A 15,516-nucleotide genomic window follows, 5' to 3' on the forward strand; every position below is an offset into this window, starting at 1 on the left:
CCTCTGCAGTGAATGGGTGCCGTCAGAATGAGAGTCCAAACAGCTGATAAAAACATCACAATAATCCACAAGTAATTCACACCACTCCAGTTAATCAGTTAACATCTTGAGAAGCCAAAAGCTGCATATTTGTAAGAAACATGATTAATTTGTTTGTACATATGATGCGATTTGAGTTTTTCCTTTCTCTTTGGAGTGTTACAAGCTCTTGGTGCATAAAGAAGATCTGTACAGTTGCAAAGACTAATGTCTCAAATCCAAAAAGATATTCTTTATAAAAGTTAAGAGTCAGCCACGCCTACCTAAAACGGTGATTTTTTTAACCTTAAACCGCATAAACACATTTCATTACACCAAATACACAAAATACTGTTCTTTTTAGCAGCATTATATGACCCCTTTAACTTCAAACCGTTGTTTCCGGCTAAAATACGAGTCCATAATCAATAACACTTCATCCAATGACAAAATCAATCCCCTGTTGTCCTCCCACATTTTTGTTTAGAACTGTTTTCACATATAAACAGTGCTTGATCTGTGCATATTTCTCTACTGATTCAGACGAGATGACTTTTTCACTGGAGGAAACAATATTATGGATTGAGGACTCATATTTTAGCCGGAAGCAAAGATTTAAAGTTAAAAACGCCTTGATGTATTTGTTTCTTATAAACAATCCGTTAATAGATAGACTGGAGTGGTGTGGATTATTGTGAAGTTTTTATCAGCTCAGTTTTATCAGTTTGGACTCTCATTCTGACGGCACCCATTCACTGCAGAGGATCCATTGGTGAGAAAGTGATGTAATGCTACATTTCTCCAAATCTAATGAAGAAACAAACTCATCCACATCGTGTATGGCCTAAGGGTGTGCACATTTTCAGCAAATTTTCATTTCTGAATGAACTTCACAAAACTGGTGGCAATTGCGGTTTAAAAGAACTTTTGGTTAGATTTGTGTAGTGAACAAGGAACTAAAACCACAAGAACAAGGAAACAGACCAACAAATGTCTGACCTTTTGCAGATGTGCTGCAAGCCGCTGCGGTACTCGTGCTCGAAAGCAGGCACAATCATCTGGTGCCTGCGGAAGCGACTGACCTCCATCCGTGTCAGGGCAGGGGTCGGTGGGTCACGCCACTCTGGCACAAAGATGATGAAGGACAGCGGCTCGCTGGAGTGTTCCAGAAGATCCTGAGAAAGACAGAGAGACAATGAGAATCCGTATGGGAATGTATATGTAATATATTCTGATCTAACGACTTTGGGATGACGTTAAGAGTCACTCACCTCAAAGTGTTTCACCATGGCATCCATGAGTTCCTCACAGAACGGAGGGTTGGCCTCAAATGAGCCGCTGGCTGGAGAGAAGCTGAGAAATGGCCTGTGAAGACAGAGATGAGTGATACAATATAGCAAATTAACCTCTCTGAAAGAAGCCATGCTTGCTTTTATAAAACAACTGAAAAACTGAAAAATTACAAAAGTCAGAAATGTTAGGATGGTGTTTTATAAAACCGATAATGGTTTTGGTTTTATAATTTTTAATAAAATTAATACATTTTAAAACCAATTAAATTTATTTAAAATAAAAAGAACATGATACTAAATTAAAAATAGATAAAAAAAAATAAAATAAATAAACCCCAAAAATATAGCAATAATTGCAATGTCCAAAACATTATGGTACATTACTGTGGCTCATTCAGTAACATTTAGCAACTCATTTGCAAGACATTTTATAATACACAATTGTTCAATAAACAAGCATCATTCTGAAATAAGTTTATCCTCAAAAGCTGTTGGAACATCACTTTTCATTGCCTTTTCAAACCACAAAAATAATACTAATGACCAAGAACACATTTACATACCCTCGAGATCCAAAGAAGCCATCAATGTCTGGAAACGCGGAGCAGAACTGCTTGAAATAGCAGTTAAGAGGAGAAGCGAAGCACTCGAATGTCACTCCAAACTGTTTGTTGAGAGCCTCAAAGACGGGAACAGGCAGCGCCCCCTGCAGACCAGACCCCTCGTTCACTCCGGACCCAAACATCACCTGTGATTCACAAGAGGGCGGAAACACACGTTGATGCTGCATTTGGCTTCCTGATTGGCTACCAATGTCTGTAATATGAGTATTACCTGGTATCTTTTGTTAAGGCACCACACACGAGATAGGAACTTTTCAAACCTCAGGTCATCAATACAGCTGTACCGATATAAGAGTTCCTGTTTGTGCCAGAGAAATAAAGGTAACAAAATAAGAATCCAAAGTATCCAACCTTAATCGGTTGTGAGCTAGGGCTGGGAAAATAAATCGATGCATCGCGAATCGAGAAATGATTCAGCATCGATTCTGAGATTTTCCGAATGCATCGTGATTCTTTCTCAAGTTGATTCTGAGCTTAGTTTTGAACAGCAGATGGCACTGCATGCTTTAGAAACAGCTGTACTCTGCTTGTTTCCAAATCCTTACACACACTCGAACCTAAAATAATCATTCATAAAATTCGAAAAGGTTGAAGCGAATTACAAGGGTGTTCACAGTGGGCTGTTTTTACATTAATCTCGCATCATAAATGCATTCTGAGCCGAGGTGAAATTACATGACTCTTCAGCACTCTTCTTCATGAGCATTTGAGTGTGTGGATAAAAAGTAGATTAGAGCGCCATCTGCTGTTAAGCTCAGAATCGATTCCAGAGAGAATCGCAATGCATTCGGAAGATCTCAGAATCGATCCACGAATTGATTCTGCATCGATTTATCGCCGCAGTCCTATTTTGAGCTAGTCTTAGCATATACACACCAGTTTGCTGAAATGACCGCGGTTGACCTTCACCATTTCTCCTTTATACCGCAGACAAGCAACGTCATTCTCGAAGTGCAGCTCAACACGCGGCTGAGGAGGAGACGGGATGGACAGTCTGACTGGATAACAATACACCAACCGGGCCTGGACCTCCGTCGGCTCTGTGCCGTCCACTTTAAAGCAAGAAGAATAAATCACAAAGGCTCTCAAGTCAAACCTACAGTGAAGGGCCAAAAAAAATCATCCTATTTTTGTTGGAGCTGGTCGATTTTTGTCCACAATAAAACCCTCACTGGCCGTTGTCCAGATTCACAGACATCTCCAGCTCCTACCTGAGATGTTGCACTCTTTAAGCAGAGTGAGGTGAGCCTGCCGGATCCTGCGCACATATTCTGTGTAAATACAGTCTGTTATGGCTTAAGTGAACGTAAACAGGTGGGTGAAAACTGAACGTGTGTCAAGTGTTACAAGCATACCTTCCGTCTTAAATGGACAGCATTTCTAATTAAATACATATCTGTGTCATTAATGTTAACCAACAAAAGATGTTAAATAAATGTATACTTCTTAAGTAAACTTACTGTATCTGAAAAATGAGTTTAATTTGTATCTCTACCAAAAAATGAAAATCGTCATCATTTATTCCAAATTCAATCCTTGATTCAAATTTCTCATAAGCTTAATTGATTACTGCTTAAAATGTAATTTATTCCAGTGATGCGCAGCTGAATTTTCAGCATCATTACTCCAGTCTTCAGTGTCACATGATCCTTCAGAAATCATTCTAATATGCTGATTTGCTGCTCAAGAAACAGTTATTATTATTAACGATGTTGAAAACGGTTGCGATGCTTCATATTTTTGTGAATACATTTAGCGTTACACATTTTTTCAGAATTCTTTGATTAATAGAAAGTTCAAAAGAACAACATTTATTTGAAACAAATCTTGTATAACATTAGAAATGTCACTTTTGGCTTACTGAATAAAAGTATTAACTTCTCCGGTTTCCTTACATTAACATTGCACTGCACTCATAAACCATTAACGCTAACCCAGACTGGAATTACTGGGATTATAAAACAATAAGTAACAAAGCTACTAACTTCACTACATTTTCAGCAGCATAAAAGTAGAAAACAACAAAAATTCTCGCATGTAGAATGTAAAGCTTTTTTATGGGAACATTCGGTGAGATGTGAAAGCAGCGGTGTGCTCATACCCTCACGCTGAGAGCACAGCTCGTGGTAGTGCTGCCGCAGCTTGGTGGTGAGTTGAGCTCTCTGCAACTCGATCTCAGGGTGTGGAGGCAGGTGGTTCGCTGGGGCTCGCTCGCGGATCACAGCGTTGGTCTGAACGTCCAGGTCCCAGTAGACTCTGAAACACAAAGACCAGTTCAGACACGTCATGTCTACAGAGCTGAACCGCTGTCAGGATATCTGAAATCACTTTTACATTTAACCTTTTAACTGATGCTTTTAGCCAATGCTACTGATTAGGGATGTAACGATTCACTCAACTCATGATTCAATTCACGATTCGATTCACAATTTTTTTATTTTATTTTTTTTACAAAATGAGATTTAAGACAAATTATAAACAAAATGTGTCCTTTTATTATCTTAATTGACTTGCCTGGTTAAATAAAGGTTAAACAAAAAAAAAAAAAGCTATTAGGAAGAAAACGGACCTTTGGCCTCTTGAAACTGTTAGGGCCTGCTTGAGCATCCTCCGATGGATGTCTTTTACGCTGACCGTTGCCCAGACCGGTGTCACTCATTGCCTCGCCAGAGGCTGGAGCCGCGTTCAAGCCCAGAGGATCGGACTAAAACAATGGCAAAAACAGGACAGTGTTGTTATTGTTAACTTAAAACTATTAGTTATCTGTGGAAAACAAAATTTACTTTTATGCATTTAGCGGATGCTTTTATCCCAAGCGACTTACAAAAGTCGCTATAATAAGGAAAATATAAATATTAGATGAAAAATATTTACTCAACTTAAGTAAAAAAATTAAATGTTTAAGCTGAAGCAGTAAAATTAGAAAAACAAATAAAACAAACAAAAATATACTATAATTATACAAAAATATCAATACTATAATTATATAATACTAAAATAATACTGATAAGCACTGATAAACAAACCAAACAGCACATATGACAATGCGATTACTAAAATTAAAATGAAAAGTATCAATTTGAAAATATTTAAAAAGCCAATTCAAAATATTAATACTATACATAAAAAAATACTAAAATAACACAGATAGGCCCAGTTTCACAGACAGGGCTTAGGTTAAGCCAGGATTAGGCCATAGTTCAATTAGCACATTTAAGTAGTTTTTAGAAATATGCCTTAAGATAAAAAAAAATTACTGGTGTGCATCTTGAGACAAAACAATGAATCTGACATATTTTAAGATCAGTCGGTGCAAGTTTCCTTCAGTTAAAACAGCCCAGACATGCATTTTAGTCTGGGACTAGGCTTAAGCCTTGTCTATGAAACTGGAGGATACAGTTTTATGTATATCAAAAAACCCGTATAACAAAAAATCCAAAGAACATAATGTAATAATTAAAACTTAAAATTTAAATGAAAAAAATATATATATAAAAAAAAAAACTGTATATCCAATATCTAAAATAAACAAAAAAACAAACAGAACTGTATACCAATAAACACTGTTAAAGTGTTTCCCCTAAATGTTACTTACATCCACAATAAATAGATTTAATTGGCTCTGAAGCCTGAACTTACAATGACATCATGCTGGCCCAGGACCGGCATCTCCCACAGCGACTGATTAGTGAATCGATTGAAGTAGTACGGCCGATTCTCCCTCTTACTCCAACATTTAGACCATCCAGCCTGAACCAGCTCATCTGTAAGTGAAACTAAAAATCAAACGCACAGGACACAGCAGCCCCAAACGGAGCACTGAAGAACACAGGGAGTCCCATCAGTCATTTAAAGGGTTACTCCACCCCAAAATGAAAAGTTTGTCATTAATCACTTACCCCCATGTCGTTCCAAACCCGTAAAAGCTTCGTTCGTCTTCGGAACACAATTTAAGATATTTTGGATGAAAACCGGGAGCACATTTAAGTAGTTTTTAGAAATATGCCTTAAGATAAAAAAAAATTACTGGTGTGCATCTTGAGACAAAACAATGAATCTGACATATTTTAAGATCAGTCGGTGCAAGTTTCCTTCAGTTAAAACAGCCCAGACATGCATTTTAGTCTGGGACTAGGCTCCTTTAAAGCCTGAGAGATACACACCTGGCAGCTCTTGGATGGGTTTGCTGGTTGAGGGTGATAAAGGAGCCGCCTGTGACGTGGACCCGGTGGGCGACATGACCATCGCCGAGTCTGCCTTTTCTGTTCCGTGGTTTTCACTCGTCATAGCTCCTCATTTGTCCTGTCTTAAGACAGAAAATATTGCATCTTTACAAAATGCAAGCATTGTAATTCTGAGAGCACTACATAGAGTGTTTGGGGTCCCAGAGTCCATGTATTAAAAATTAAATAGGAATAAATGCAAACCAATTTTCACATTATAAGCTTAGATTGTGATAAAACAGAAGATTACATTTCAATAATATAGGTATGAATTGGTCTCAAGAACATATTAAAATAATTTGAATATATTAATTATTCCAGAGTACTGGGGTCTCAGCTCCCCTAAAACAAAGTCAACAATACGAGCCGATTCAATTGGATTATATTTAGCTATTAATCCCAAAAGGCAATTTAGTTGTGGACATACCAATAAAACAGAGACTGAAGCAGAAAACTGTAATCAAATAGTTGAGTAAGAGGTAAGAAAATGATGACAACATTTTCTGTTTTGAGGTGAAATATGCCTTTAAGTCGGCTGAGGTGAATGTGAAAGAAAAACTTCCCAGGAAAATAATGAAACTTAAACATAATAATGAAAGTGAAACTTTGGATCCTCCATTTGTTAAACATTCACTAATAGAGTTAAAAAGTGTTTCAAACCACCATTTTATTCATAAAACTGATTCCCAAAGAGTAAAGTACTTTAAAAAAAGCCCGCACACTCAAAAATCACAAGCTTGGCATTGAAAATGGTCAACATGTGACCGAAACGTTTGCCTTGTTTTTCTCAGTAAATTGCTTACACTGTTTTCACCTCGCTTGGGATTTTTGTTTTTTGAGAGTGTGCTGGCTTTTTAAAAAAAATTTTTTTTTTTAAAGTACTTTACTTTTGGGAAACTTTTTTTGGTCTACGCACCTCGGTTGGATTGTTTTGAAGACACGAGTCTCTGGCTGTTATTCAGAAAACTGAGCCATGACCTACCAAAAACTAAAGCAATATTTATGAATATGGTAATTATACTGTAAGATAATATATTTCAAAGCATAGTATTACTAGACAATAAATGCACAATTAAAACTAACATGAACTAATCCACGACCAGTGCTCTAAAGCTTTGTACAATAAAGGACTGTACAAATTTTAATTTTAATTTTACTATACTAACAATAATTGTATTGACTATGGCATTTGCAAAAAGCTATGATTACCGTGGTATTATTTTGTATGGGATTTCCAGGGACCAAGCAAAATAATATGTTAAAAGGTTATTATTACTCAGTCATCACAAGATAAATATTCAGTATTACGTTAAAGTGATGGTAATACCATGTACGTGTAAAAAAAAAAACTGAGGAACTTCCCAGAATACCATGGTACGGTGGTAAATGTAAGGAAATGGCATAATGGTATTACGCTTAAAATTACAGTGGCCCGAGCTGACATGCGTTTAAATACTGACAAAAAGTAATTTATGGTTAAATCTCAGAAAATACCCGAACACAGGGTTTTTCCACAAATAAACCTTACAAAAAGTATTATGGCGGTAACATGGTACGGTGATGGTATCGGAGACTAATACGCTTCTACCACCGTATTACCGTGGGTTTTTTTGTTTCGTAAACCCAGGTATCACACCATACATCTTGTATCTATTCTACGCGAATGTGTTTACTGCGTTTATCGTCGTTAATAAGAGCGCAAATGAGCGAAAGAAGGGCACGCATGCGCCTGCTACGCCGCCCACCCCAGATCGAGCCAAACCCCGAAAACAAACCCGAAGGAGGAGGAGAAAAACATCCAACAAAGAGCTACGGCAGCGCGAGCCGATGTGCAGGAGAGAGCGGGTAAAATAAGACCAAGTGGCGGAGCATCTGGCTTCATTTGGGCACAGAAAGGACGGGGATACATAGGGCCATCACCACAGTGTGTCAAACAGCTCATTTATTGAGTTTAAACCCCGTCAATCTCCGACCGTTACGACCACAAATTTTAGGCGCCACTTTTGCTTCGTAGAAACGGTCGACAAAATGGCGCGCGGTCTCTCATACTAGGCGCCGCGCTCACTGCGCAGTATAAGGTCTGTTTACTGCGTGCATTACGCGCGTTTGCAGCAACCGCGGGGATATTATTGTGCCCCGTGCATTCCGCCACACGCCTATAGGTCTGATGCTGCTCTTCGATGGATGAATCCCTTACCTTGGAGAGGTTTGGTGGGAGTCTTCAATAGGCTTTGCGCTATCCGGTTCGGACCCGCCTCCGCCTCTCCCTCCCCACCGACTCCGCCATCTTGTATCGGGCACTCGGACGCGGTTAATGCGCATGCGCGGCTCCGCAGTGGAAGGCGTCAAAGCCGCGCGGCCATTTGTAGAGAGGCGTTCATTCAGTCAGTCTACTCTACTGGGAAATGAAACAAACATAAACAAATCATTTATCTTAGGAAACTATGTGAATGTTCTTAATTGATCAAGGGTGTTTGTATGTGGGTTGCTAGGTTAATCAGGAGATTGTAGATAGAGTGTCAATGGTCCATTTGAGATATAGGTGGCGGTAATGCACTTATAAGTCTGCGATCCGCCGTGAAGCAACAAGAAGAAGATGTTCTTCATTGTTGTCCTGAAAATGTTTGTACGTTACATTTACTTCAATAAAATGGCGGTGTCTATGTTTTGAATTTCTTTAGTAATTTTTATTCGTTTTTTTCCCGTCCAAAACAGGCTATTTCCATTTAGCTTTATTTCAGTTATACTTTTAGCAAATTAAGTACTTAAACTTTTTAAATTAAAAAGTTAGCTGCCAAGGCAACATTTCAGTTCAACATTTTCATCTAATATTTATTTATTTATTCCGTTTTAATTCCGTTACTAATAATTATAGGCTATTAATATTTTTAGCAAACACTTAGTTTTAGTTCAATTTACTTAATGGCATTAAAAATGTCTATGTTTTGAATTATTATTTGAATTTTGAATTATTATTATAAGAAACCACTTCAACGTCATCTTTTATTTATATAGCACAAGTGCTTCACAAAATTAAAAATCAAAATACACACATAACTTACACACAAATAAAACAAACACTTGTAAGGGGTTCCCATAATCAAAATTTCCCTACTTCAAAAGTTTTAAAAATCTTATCAATATGCATCAAATAAAGGCTGTTTAAATGATTGTTTTCTTATGAACTTTACCACAATTCCACTTTTGAACATTTGACTTATATCATTACTTCATTTGAACTATTGTGAATTGCAGTTTGAATTCAGCTCATTTCCTATTTGTACATCATGCCATTTGCACTACAGCACACTGATCATGTGTCCTTCACTGGCCATTTGCACTGCCATCATTTATTTTTATTTAAATGTTATATTGCTGTTTTCACTTCTGGTTATTGCTGACTGTGTTTGTACTCTGCAAAATTTCTATACACACTATAAATCTATCAAGTTTTAGAATGCATTTTTATGTCAGTGTTATTGTAGTATTATTTATGTATGATATTTATTAATACTTTCATATTACTTTTATATTTTCAGTTTTGAAGTTTTAGTAATTTTGTTATGTGCTTTTGTCATTTTTATTAGTTTTAGTTTATGTGTGTGTGTGTGTGTGTCTGTGTGTGTGTGTGTGTGTGTCTGTGTCTGTGTCTGTTTAGTGTAGCTTTATTATTAGTTTCAGTTTTAATCATTTTATAAAATGATTTTATTTTAATATTTTATTACTGTTAGCTGACAAGTCAGCATTTCTAATTTCCAAGTTTATAAACAAATTGTCACTCAGAAATTGCTAATAAATTTCTCAAAGTATAACACTGAACTGAATGTGAAATCTGAAACATAAAAAACGTTCTATTTTCTTGTCAAATATACTCCAGTACTCTTTGTTTTATTTACAACTTTACTCTTTTCAAACAGATCTAAAGAAGAAAGTTTGATGTGCTCACCCCATAATTAGTGGCCAAAAGCTTGAAATAGCATTTTTTCTGAACTTGATTCTCTAAAGCAAGCTCCACATTGCTCCTCTGTGGTTTTAAGTCGAACCCATTTCTTGCACCATGTGATTCTATGAAAACTTGCAACATGGGCTTCCAAGAAGTCATGAACTAATTTAAGGTTTAGTGCATAATAATTAAAGGGCAGAGCGCTGGAATCTGTTTAATGCAGCCTGAAGCCACCGCACTAGAAATAATGTGAACTTCTGGAAATGCTGCAGCTTCACAGTTTGTGCAGTGAAACTAAAATCAGATGCCGCAATTCTTTATTGCACGTTAATCTTTGGAAAATGTTTTCATTGCATGTTATTATGAATTACTGCCATCATTGTTGCTGCAAGGTCGAATGACGCGAGGCGAAGAGGAACACCCTTTCCCAACCTGCCCTTATAAATCCTGGCTGCCTATGAAAAGGGGACATAGTGAACCCTGACTAAAAGAGGAAGGAATAGAGCGAGGGTGCAAGAAAACATCTGCTTCTTCTGAGAGCTTATATCTGAGAAACACTCAAGTTACCCAGCCTGCATTTCCACACCGCTGTAAGTATTCGATCATTGTGAAAGGCATGGGGAGGGAAATATGAATAAGCCGTATGCTTGCACAACATGTGCACAAAGTTTATGGTTTCATTTTGTGGCATCACTCAAAAGGGATCGAGTGCCTCCAGCACAAATGGAGGTAGGTTTATGTTTCTATGAGGCTACCCTCTTAAAAATAAAGGTGCTTAAAAGGTTCTTCACAAGCATTTTTGGCTCCACAAAGAAGCATTCAGTCAAAGTTCTTTAAAGAACCATCTCTTTCTTACATTTTTATAATCTGAAGAACCTTCTTTCGCCACAAAGAAGCTTTTGTGAAACAGAAAGGTTCTTCAGATGTTAAAGGTTCTTTATGGAACCATTTAGACAGAAAGGTTATTCTATGGCATCGTGAAGCACCTTTATATTTAAGAGTGTAATATGGAAATTAGCATTTTTTTATTTTGGCAATCAGACTGTATTCTGGATTAATACGTTTTTTACATTATTGGCTCATATGATTTATACAGTGTCTTTCATGAAGTGGTTCCTATTTAGAAAATCTGCATGTCAAAGAAGTAAAATATAATTTGTTTTCATATCTGTTTTTTAATAATGCCTATAAGGGGATAACTGTTTAAATTATGGATCACCACTACTAGTTAGTTTAAACAGCCGTGGTACATTTTATATCATATTGTTTTGCCCTTTGACCCAAATTCACATAGCAATATCTGAAATGAAATTAGCATTTTTTATTTTGGCAATCAGACTGTATTCTGGATTAATAAGTTTTTTACATTATTGGCTCATATGATTTATACAGTGTCTTTCATGAAGTGGTTCCTATTTAGAAAATCTGCATGTCAAAGAAGTAAAATATTTGTTTTCATATCTGTTTTTTAATAATGCCTATAAGGGGATAACTGTTTAAATTATGGATCACCACTACTAGTTAGTTTAAACAGCCGTGGTACATTTTATATCATATTGTTTTGCCCTTTGACCCAAATTCACATAGCAATATCTGAAATGAATTTGCGATTATTGAATTAATAATTAATATTATTTATTCATTCGGAATTATTTAAAATGTAAATTAAAATATTGTTTATTTATTATTTCTTTAAGCGTAATTTAAAACTAAATTTACATAGTCACTGTGCAGTATTTGTGAACAAAACAAAATGTGTAATTATTATACATCAATGTTTAATTATTAATAATAATTACATAGTACTATAATATTATGTATTTATTCTAAATGATTTAAAGATAAACTTAAAATGATTGTTTATTTAATAAATGTATTTATTTATTTTAAATGATTTAAAATTAAAATGATCATTTATTTATTATTTTAATTATTTAAAAGTGTCATTTAAAATGACTGTTTATCTTTATTATTATTATTATTACACTGTTTATTTTTATTATTTAAAATCTAATTAGAATTATTATTTATTACATTTATTTATTTGTTTTTAATTATTTAAAAGTATTCTTTAAAAGAACATTTACATACACCGTTTCTGTGCTTTCCCCAGTGTGAACAAAACATATCTCGTCTATTTTGCTTGTGTAACATTGTTTTAGTTATTATTTTCTCGGGGTATTGACCTGGAGAAGCAAATGTGTTTGTGAACTGTAGTGACCCCAGTCCCTTCTCAAAGCAAACATCACCTTACGGCTGAAAACACTTGTGAGGATCATTCCAAATCTAAACAATGTCCACTAACATGCACCAGATCTCATGTCATGGCTATTTCTTGTTCCCCAACAAAACTTGATTTATTGCAAAAAAACACTCATGTTTTACAAAGAACATGTTCGTCCTTCCTGAAATGTAAAGACATGTGGCTTTCATTCAGCATCATTTTGTGTCAAAGGTCACCTAGGGTATTGCACACGGACAATGTGTTTGCAGAAAGACATTGTCTCAGAGGAGTAATTACCTAAAAAAGCTCCCATCCCGCAGGGTTTTATACAAAATAAATGAGGCATTTGTGAAATCTTCTTTGAAGCGGGGTAAACCAGCCGGACCCCGGGGTCAATGACCTTATAAAGCCCATTTGCGGGACGGTTTGTTTTGATCCTGTTTGTTATATCTGGGGGACTAAAGACAGCTGCCTCCAGCATCACACACACATGCGACCTCCAAGAGAGCGACCTCATTCAAGCTGTTGGTCACTGCGTCTCTATTATACTGAGCAGTGATATATTAAATGTTTAGATGTTCTATTTACTATTATTGATTTTCTCTGGCGAGTTATTATATGAAATATTAAATAGAATTTAATTAATATACACCATCATTACATTATTATTAAAAATTATACAATACTATAATATTTATGTTTATTTTATTTAGATTTTTTAAATTAAATTTGAATTAATAAATGTATTTTTTTTATATTTGCACTTATATATTGTTGCTCTTTTGTTAGTTTTGACTGCTTCTATTGTCCTCATTTGTAAGTCGCTTTGGATAAAAGCGTCTGCTAAATGACTAAATGTAAATGTAAATGTATTTATTTTTAATTATTTAATTATATATTATATTTTAAATAAATGCAAAATTATAATTTATTGCATTTATTTATTTTAAATTATTTAAAAAATAGTGCATAATAATTTATTTATTAAAATGACTTATTTAACATGTAATTCATTCATTTTAAATTAAATGCATTTTTAATTTATTTTAAGTTATTTAAAATTAAATGTAAATTCTGATTTTTTTTTTACTAAGATTATTTATTTATTTAAAATTAAATTTAAATGTATTTATTGCATTTAAATGTATTTATTTATTTACTAATTATTATTTAAAAGTGCATTTACATAAGTAGTTGATGTGCTATATCCCAGTGTAAGTAAAACTATTTTATTTTTGTTTCTACCATTCTGAATAGTTTTATACAGTACTGGAAAAATGCTTGCTATGTTACACGTTTACTGTTGATCATATACTTTAGTGTAGTGATTTAAACAAACCTCAAAATGTAACTCATCCCAAACCATTTGAACGGTACGAATAAAAAGCACCAGAACAGCATTGCAACAACCCAGAATACTCAACTCACAGCAGCAACAATGCTCTCATTGGGGATGCTGTCCTCTCCTGTCTCTCTCTCTCTCTCTCTCTCTCATTCAGACGAGGCACACAGTCTCTCCTCCTCTGCACTATAAACACACACACACACGCAGACACAGACCCTTCACACACACTGCTACAGAGACGACAGACTTGGACTTCTTTCGCTGGATATTTTCTTACATACGCTTGAAAGGCAAGATCATTCTCTTATTTGCTTGCTGTTTGTATATTTAGCTGTCAGGACCTATTTTCCTGCTGCCGCACTGGAGAAGCTCTGTGGTGCAGGAGAGTAAAGCTGCACCATCTGTGGACAGACCTAACTCTGATGTGAGCTTTAAAACTAATGCACGAGGAAAGGTTTTTGGTGCACTAGTTTTGGATTTGAATTGACTTACATTATTTTTATTTCATTTATTATTATTTTTAAAATAAGTTATTTGGATTTAAGTTGTATTATTTAAACTTTTAAATTTTTACCTAATTTTAATCCATTTAAATTAATCTTTTACTTTATTAATTCATTCATATCTATTAATTCATTATTAATTATTTACTTAATTATCTTTAGTCAATTTTAGTCCATTATATAAACTTATGATCTGAAATTATTTTAAACTTGACATCTATTTCTTCTTATTCACCGATTATGTGTGTATTGAATAAAACGGACATGGAAATTGATAATATATATGAAACTTTTCAATATTTGACTTTTTTTTTTAACCTATTTAATGATCGTGGACTGAAAAAAAAAGATGTAGAATTTACTTTGAAACAATTTTCACACATTGAATTTTGAATTAGAAAAACTGAAATAATCTTTAACATACTTCAGTCATCTTTGTTTTATTTACAACTTTGAAAACTAATTTTACAGTGTGATTGACCCAAGCCTTCTCTCAACTCTCTCTTGCTTACTCTGTTAAATTAAGAAGGCTACTTGTTGTTTTTCAGCTCTACTGAGGAATCATGGGACTGCTGCAAGTCTCTGTCATCTTTCTTCTTTCTTTAATCACGATGACTTTAGCGGAGCCGCCTGGATGCAAGATCCGCATCACTGACAGAGGACTGGAGATGTGTAAGAAATCTGACAATAAGCTCAATATTCAGACTTAGAATGCAACTATCCTTTAGTAGCCTATAAAAGTCTTTTTGACGTTTTTACAGTGAAGGCCGAGACAAAGAGGTTCGTGGAAGAAGAGTTGAGTAACATCACCATGCCAGAGATGCGCGGTGAAGAGGGCCGCTTCCAGTACACCATCAAAGAGTATGTTTACTTCATCTACTGTCACTGAGTCATGCTCCACACTGCGTCCTCGTGCGGTCATTCACTCACTAACACCTGAAAATACACGAGTAAAATACAGAGTTAAGAATGCCTTTTAAATTCCAATTCAGTTCCTGATTTTGAACTGAGGACGCAAATACGATGCACTAGAACTGCAAGAATGTAAAGGAGTAGAATTATTTGAAACTATTTGAAATTTATAGAAATTCAGATAACTAATTTGTAAATACAAAGTTTAGATAGATAGATAGATAGATAGAACAACAGACAGACAGAGAGATAGACAGACAGATAGACAGACAGACAGACAGACAGACAGACAGACAGATAGATAGACAGATAGACAGACAGACAGACAGATAGACAGACAGACAGATAGATAGATAGATAGATAGAACGATAGATAGATAGAACAACAACAGATAGATAGACAGACAGACAGACAGACAGATTGATTGATAGA

General features: G+C 35.2%; 2 protein-coding genes across 5 annotated transcripts in view; one reads left to right on the forward strand and one right to left on the reverse strand.

Moving 5' to 3' along the window:
* Window positions 1-8,566, reverse strand: part of LOC107740277 (phosphorylated CTD-interacting factor 1-like) — a 10,193-nt gene extending 1,627 nt beyond the window's left edge. Inside the window, exons 1-11 of the mRNA XM_016552657.1 lie at window positions 8,354-8,566; window positions 6,097-6,239; window positions 5,573-5,697; window positions 4,503-4,637; window positions 4,035-4,239; window positions 3,145-3,204; window positions 2,810-2,985; window positions 2,145-2,231; window positions 1,874-2,058; window positions 1,290-1,383; window positions 1,018-1,193 (exon numbers count right to left, since the gene is read on the reverse strand). Coding sequence (XP_016408143.1) covers window positions 1,018-1,193; window positions 1,290-1,383; window positions 1,874-2,058; window positions 2,145-2,231; window positions 2,810-2,985; window positions 3,145-3,204; window positions 4,035-4,239; window positions 4,503-4,637; window positions 5,573-5,697; window positions 6,097-6,220 — 1,367 coding nt within the window. The 5' untranslated portion in view covers window positions 6,221-6,239; window positions 8,354-8,566. The remainder of the gene's footprint in view (window positions 1-1,017; window positions 1,194-1,289; window positions 1,384-1,873; window positions 2,059-2,144; window positions 2,232-2,809; window positions 2,986-3,144; window positions 3,205-4,034; window positions 4,240-4,502; window positions 4,638-5,572; window positions 5,698-6,096; window positions 6,240-8,353) is intronic.
* A 2,023-nt stretch (window positions 8,567-10,589) lies between these two features.
* The window catches only part of LOC107740259 (phospholipid transfer protein-like), a 10,493-nt gene continuing 5,566 nt past the window's right edge, over window positions 10,590-15,516 (forward strand). The window contains exons 1-3 of one of the 4 annotated variants that reach the window (XM_016552626.1): window positions 10,590-10,689; window positions 14,720-14,843; window positions 14,933-15,032. In XM_016552626.1, the coding sequence (XP_016408112.1) occupies window positions 14,735-14,843; window positions 14,933-15,032 (209 nt within the window). In that variant the 5' untranslated portion in view covers window positions 10,590-10,689; window positions 14,720-14,734. The other 3 variants (XM_016552628.1, XM_016552624.1, XM_016552627.1) reach the window with 3 other exon arrangements.

Source organism: Sinocyclocheilus rhinocerous, unplaced genomic scaffold (genome assembly GCF_001515625.1).
Source record: "Sinocyclocheilus rhinocerous isolate Xijiao unplaced genomic scaffold, SAMN03320098_v1.1 scaffold795, whole genome shotgun sequence".
NCBI classification, from domain to species: domain Eukaryota; kingdom Metazoa; phylum Chordata; class Actinopteri; order Cypriniformes; family Cyprinidae; genus Sinocyclocheilus; species Sinocyclocheilus rhinocerous.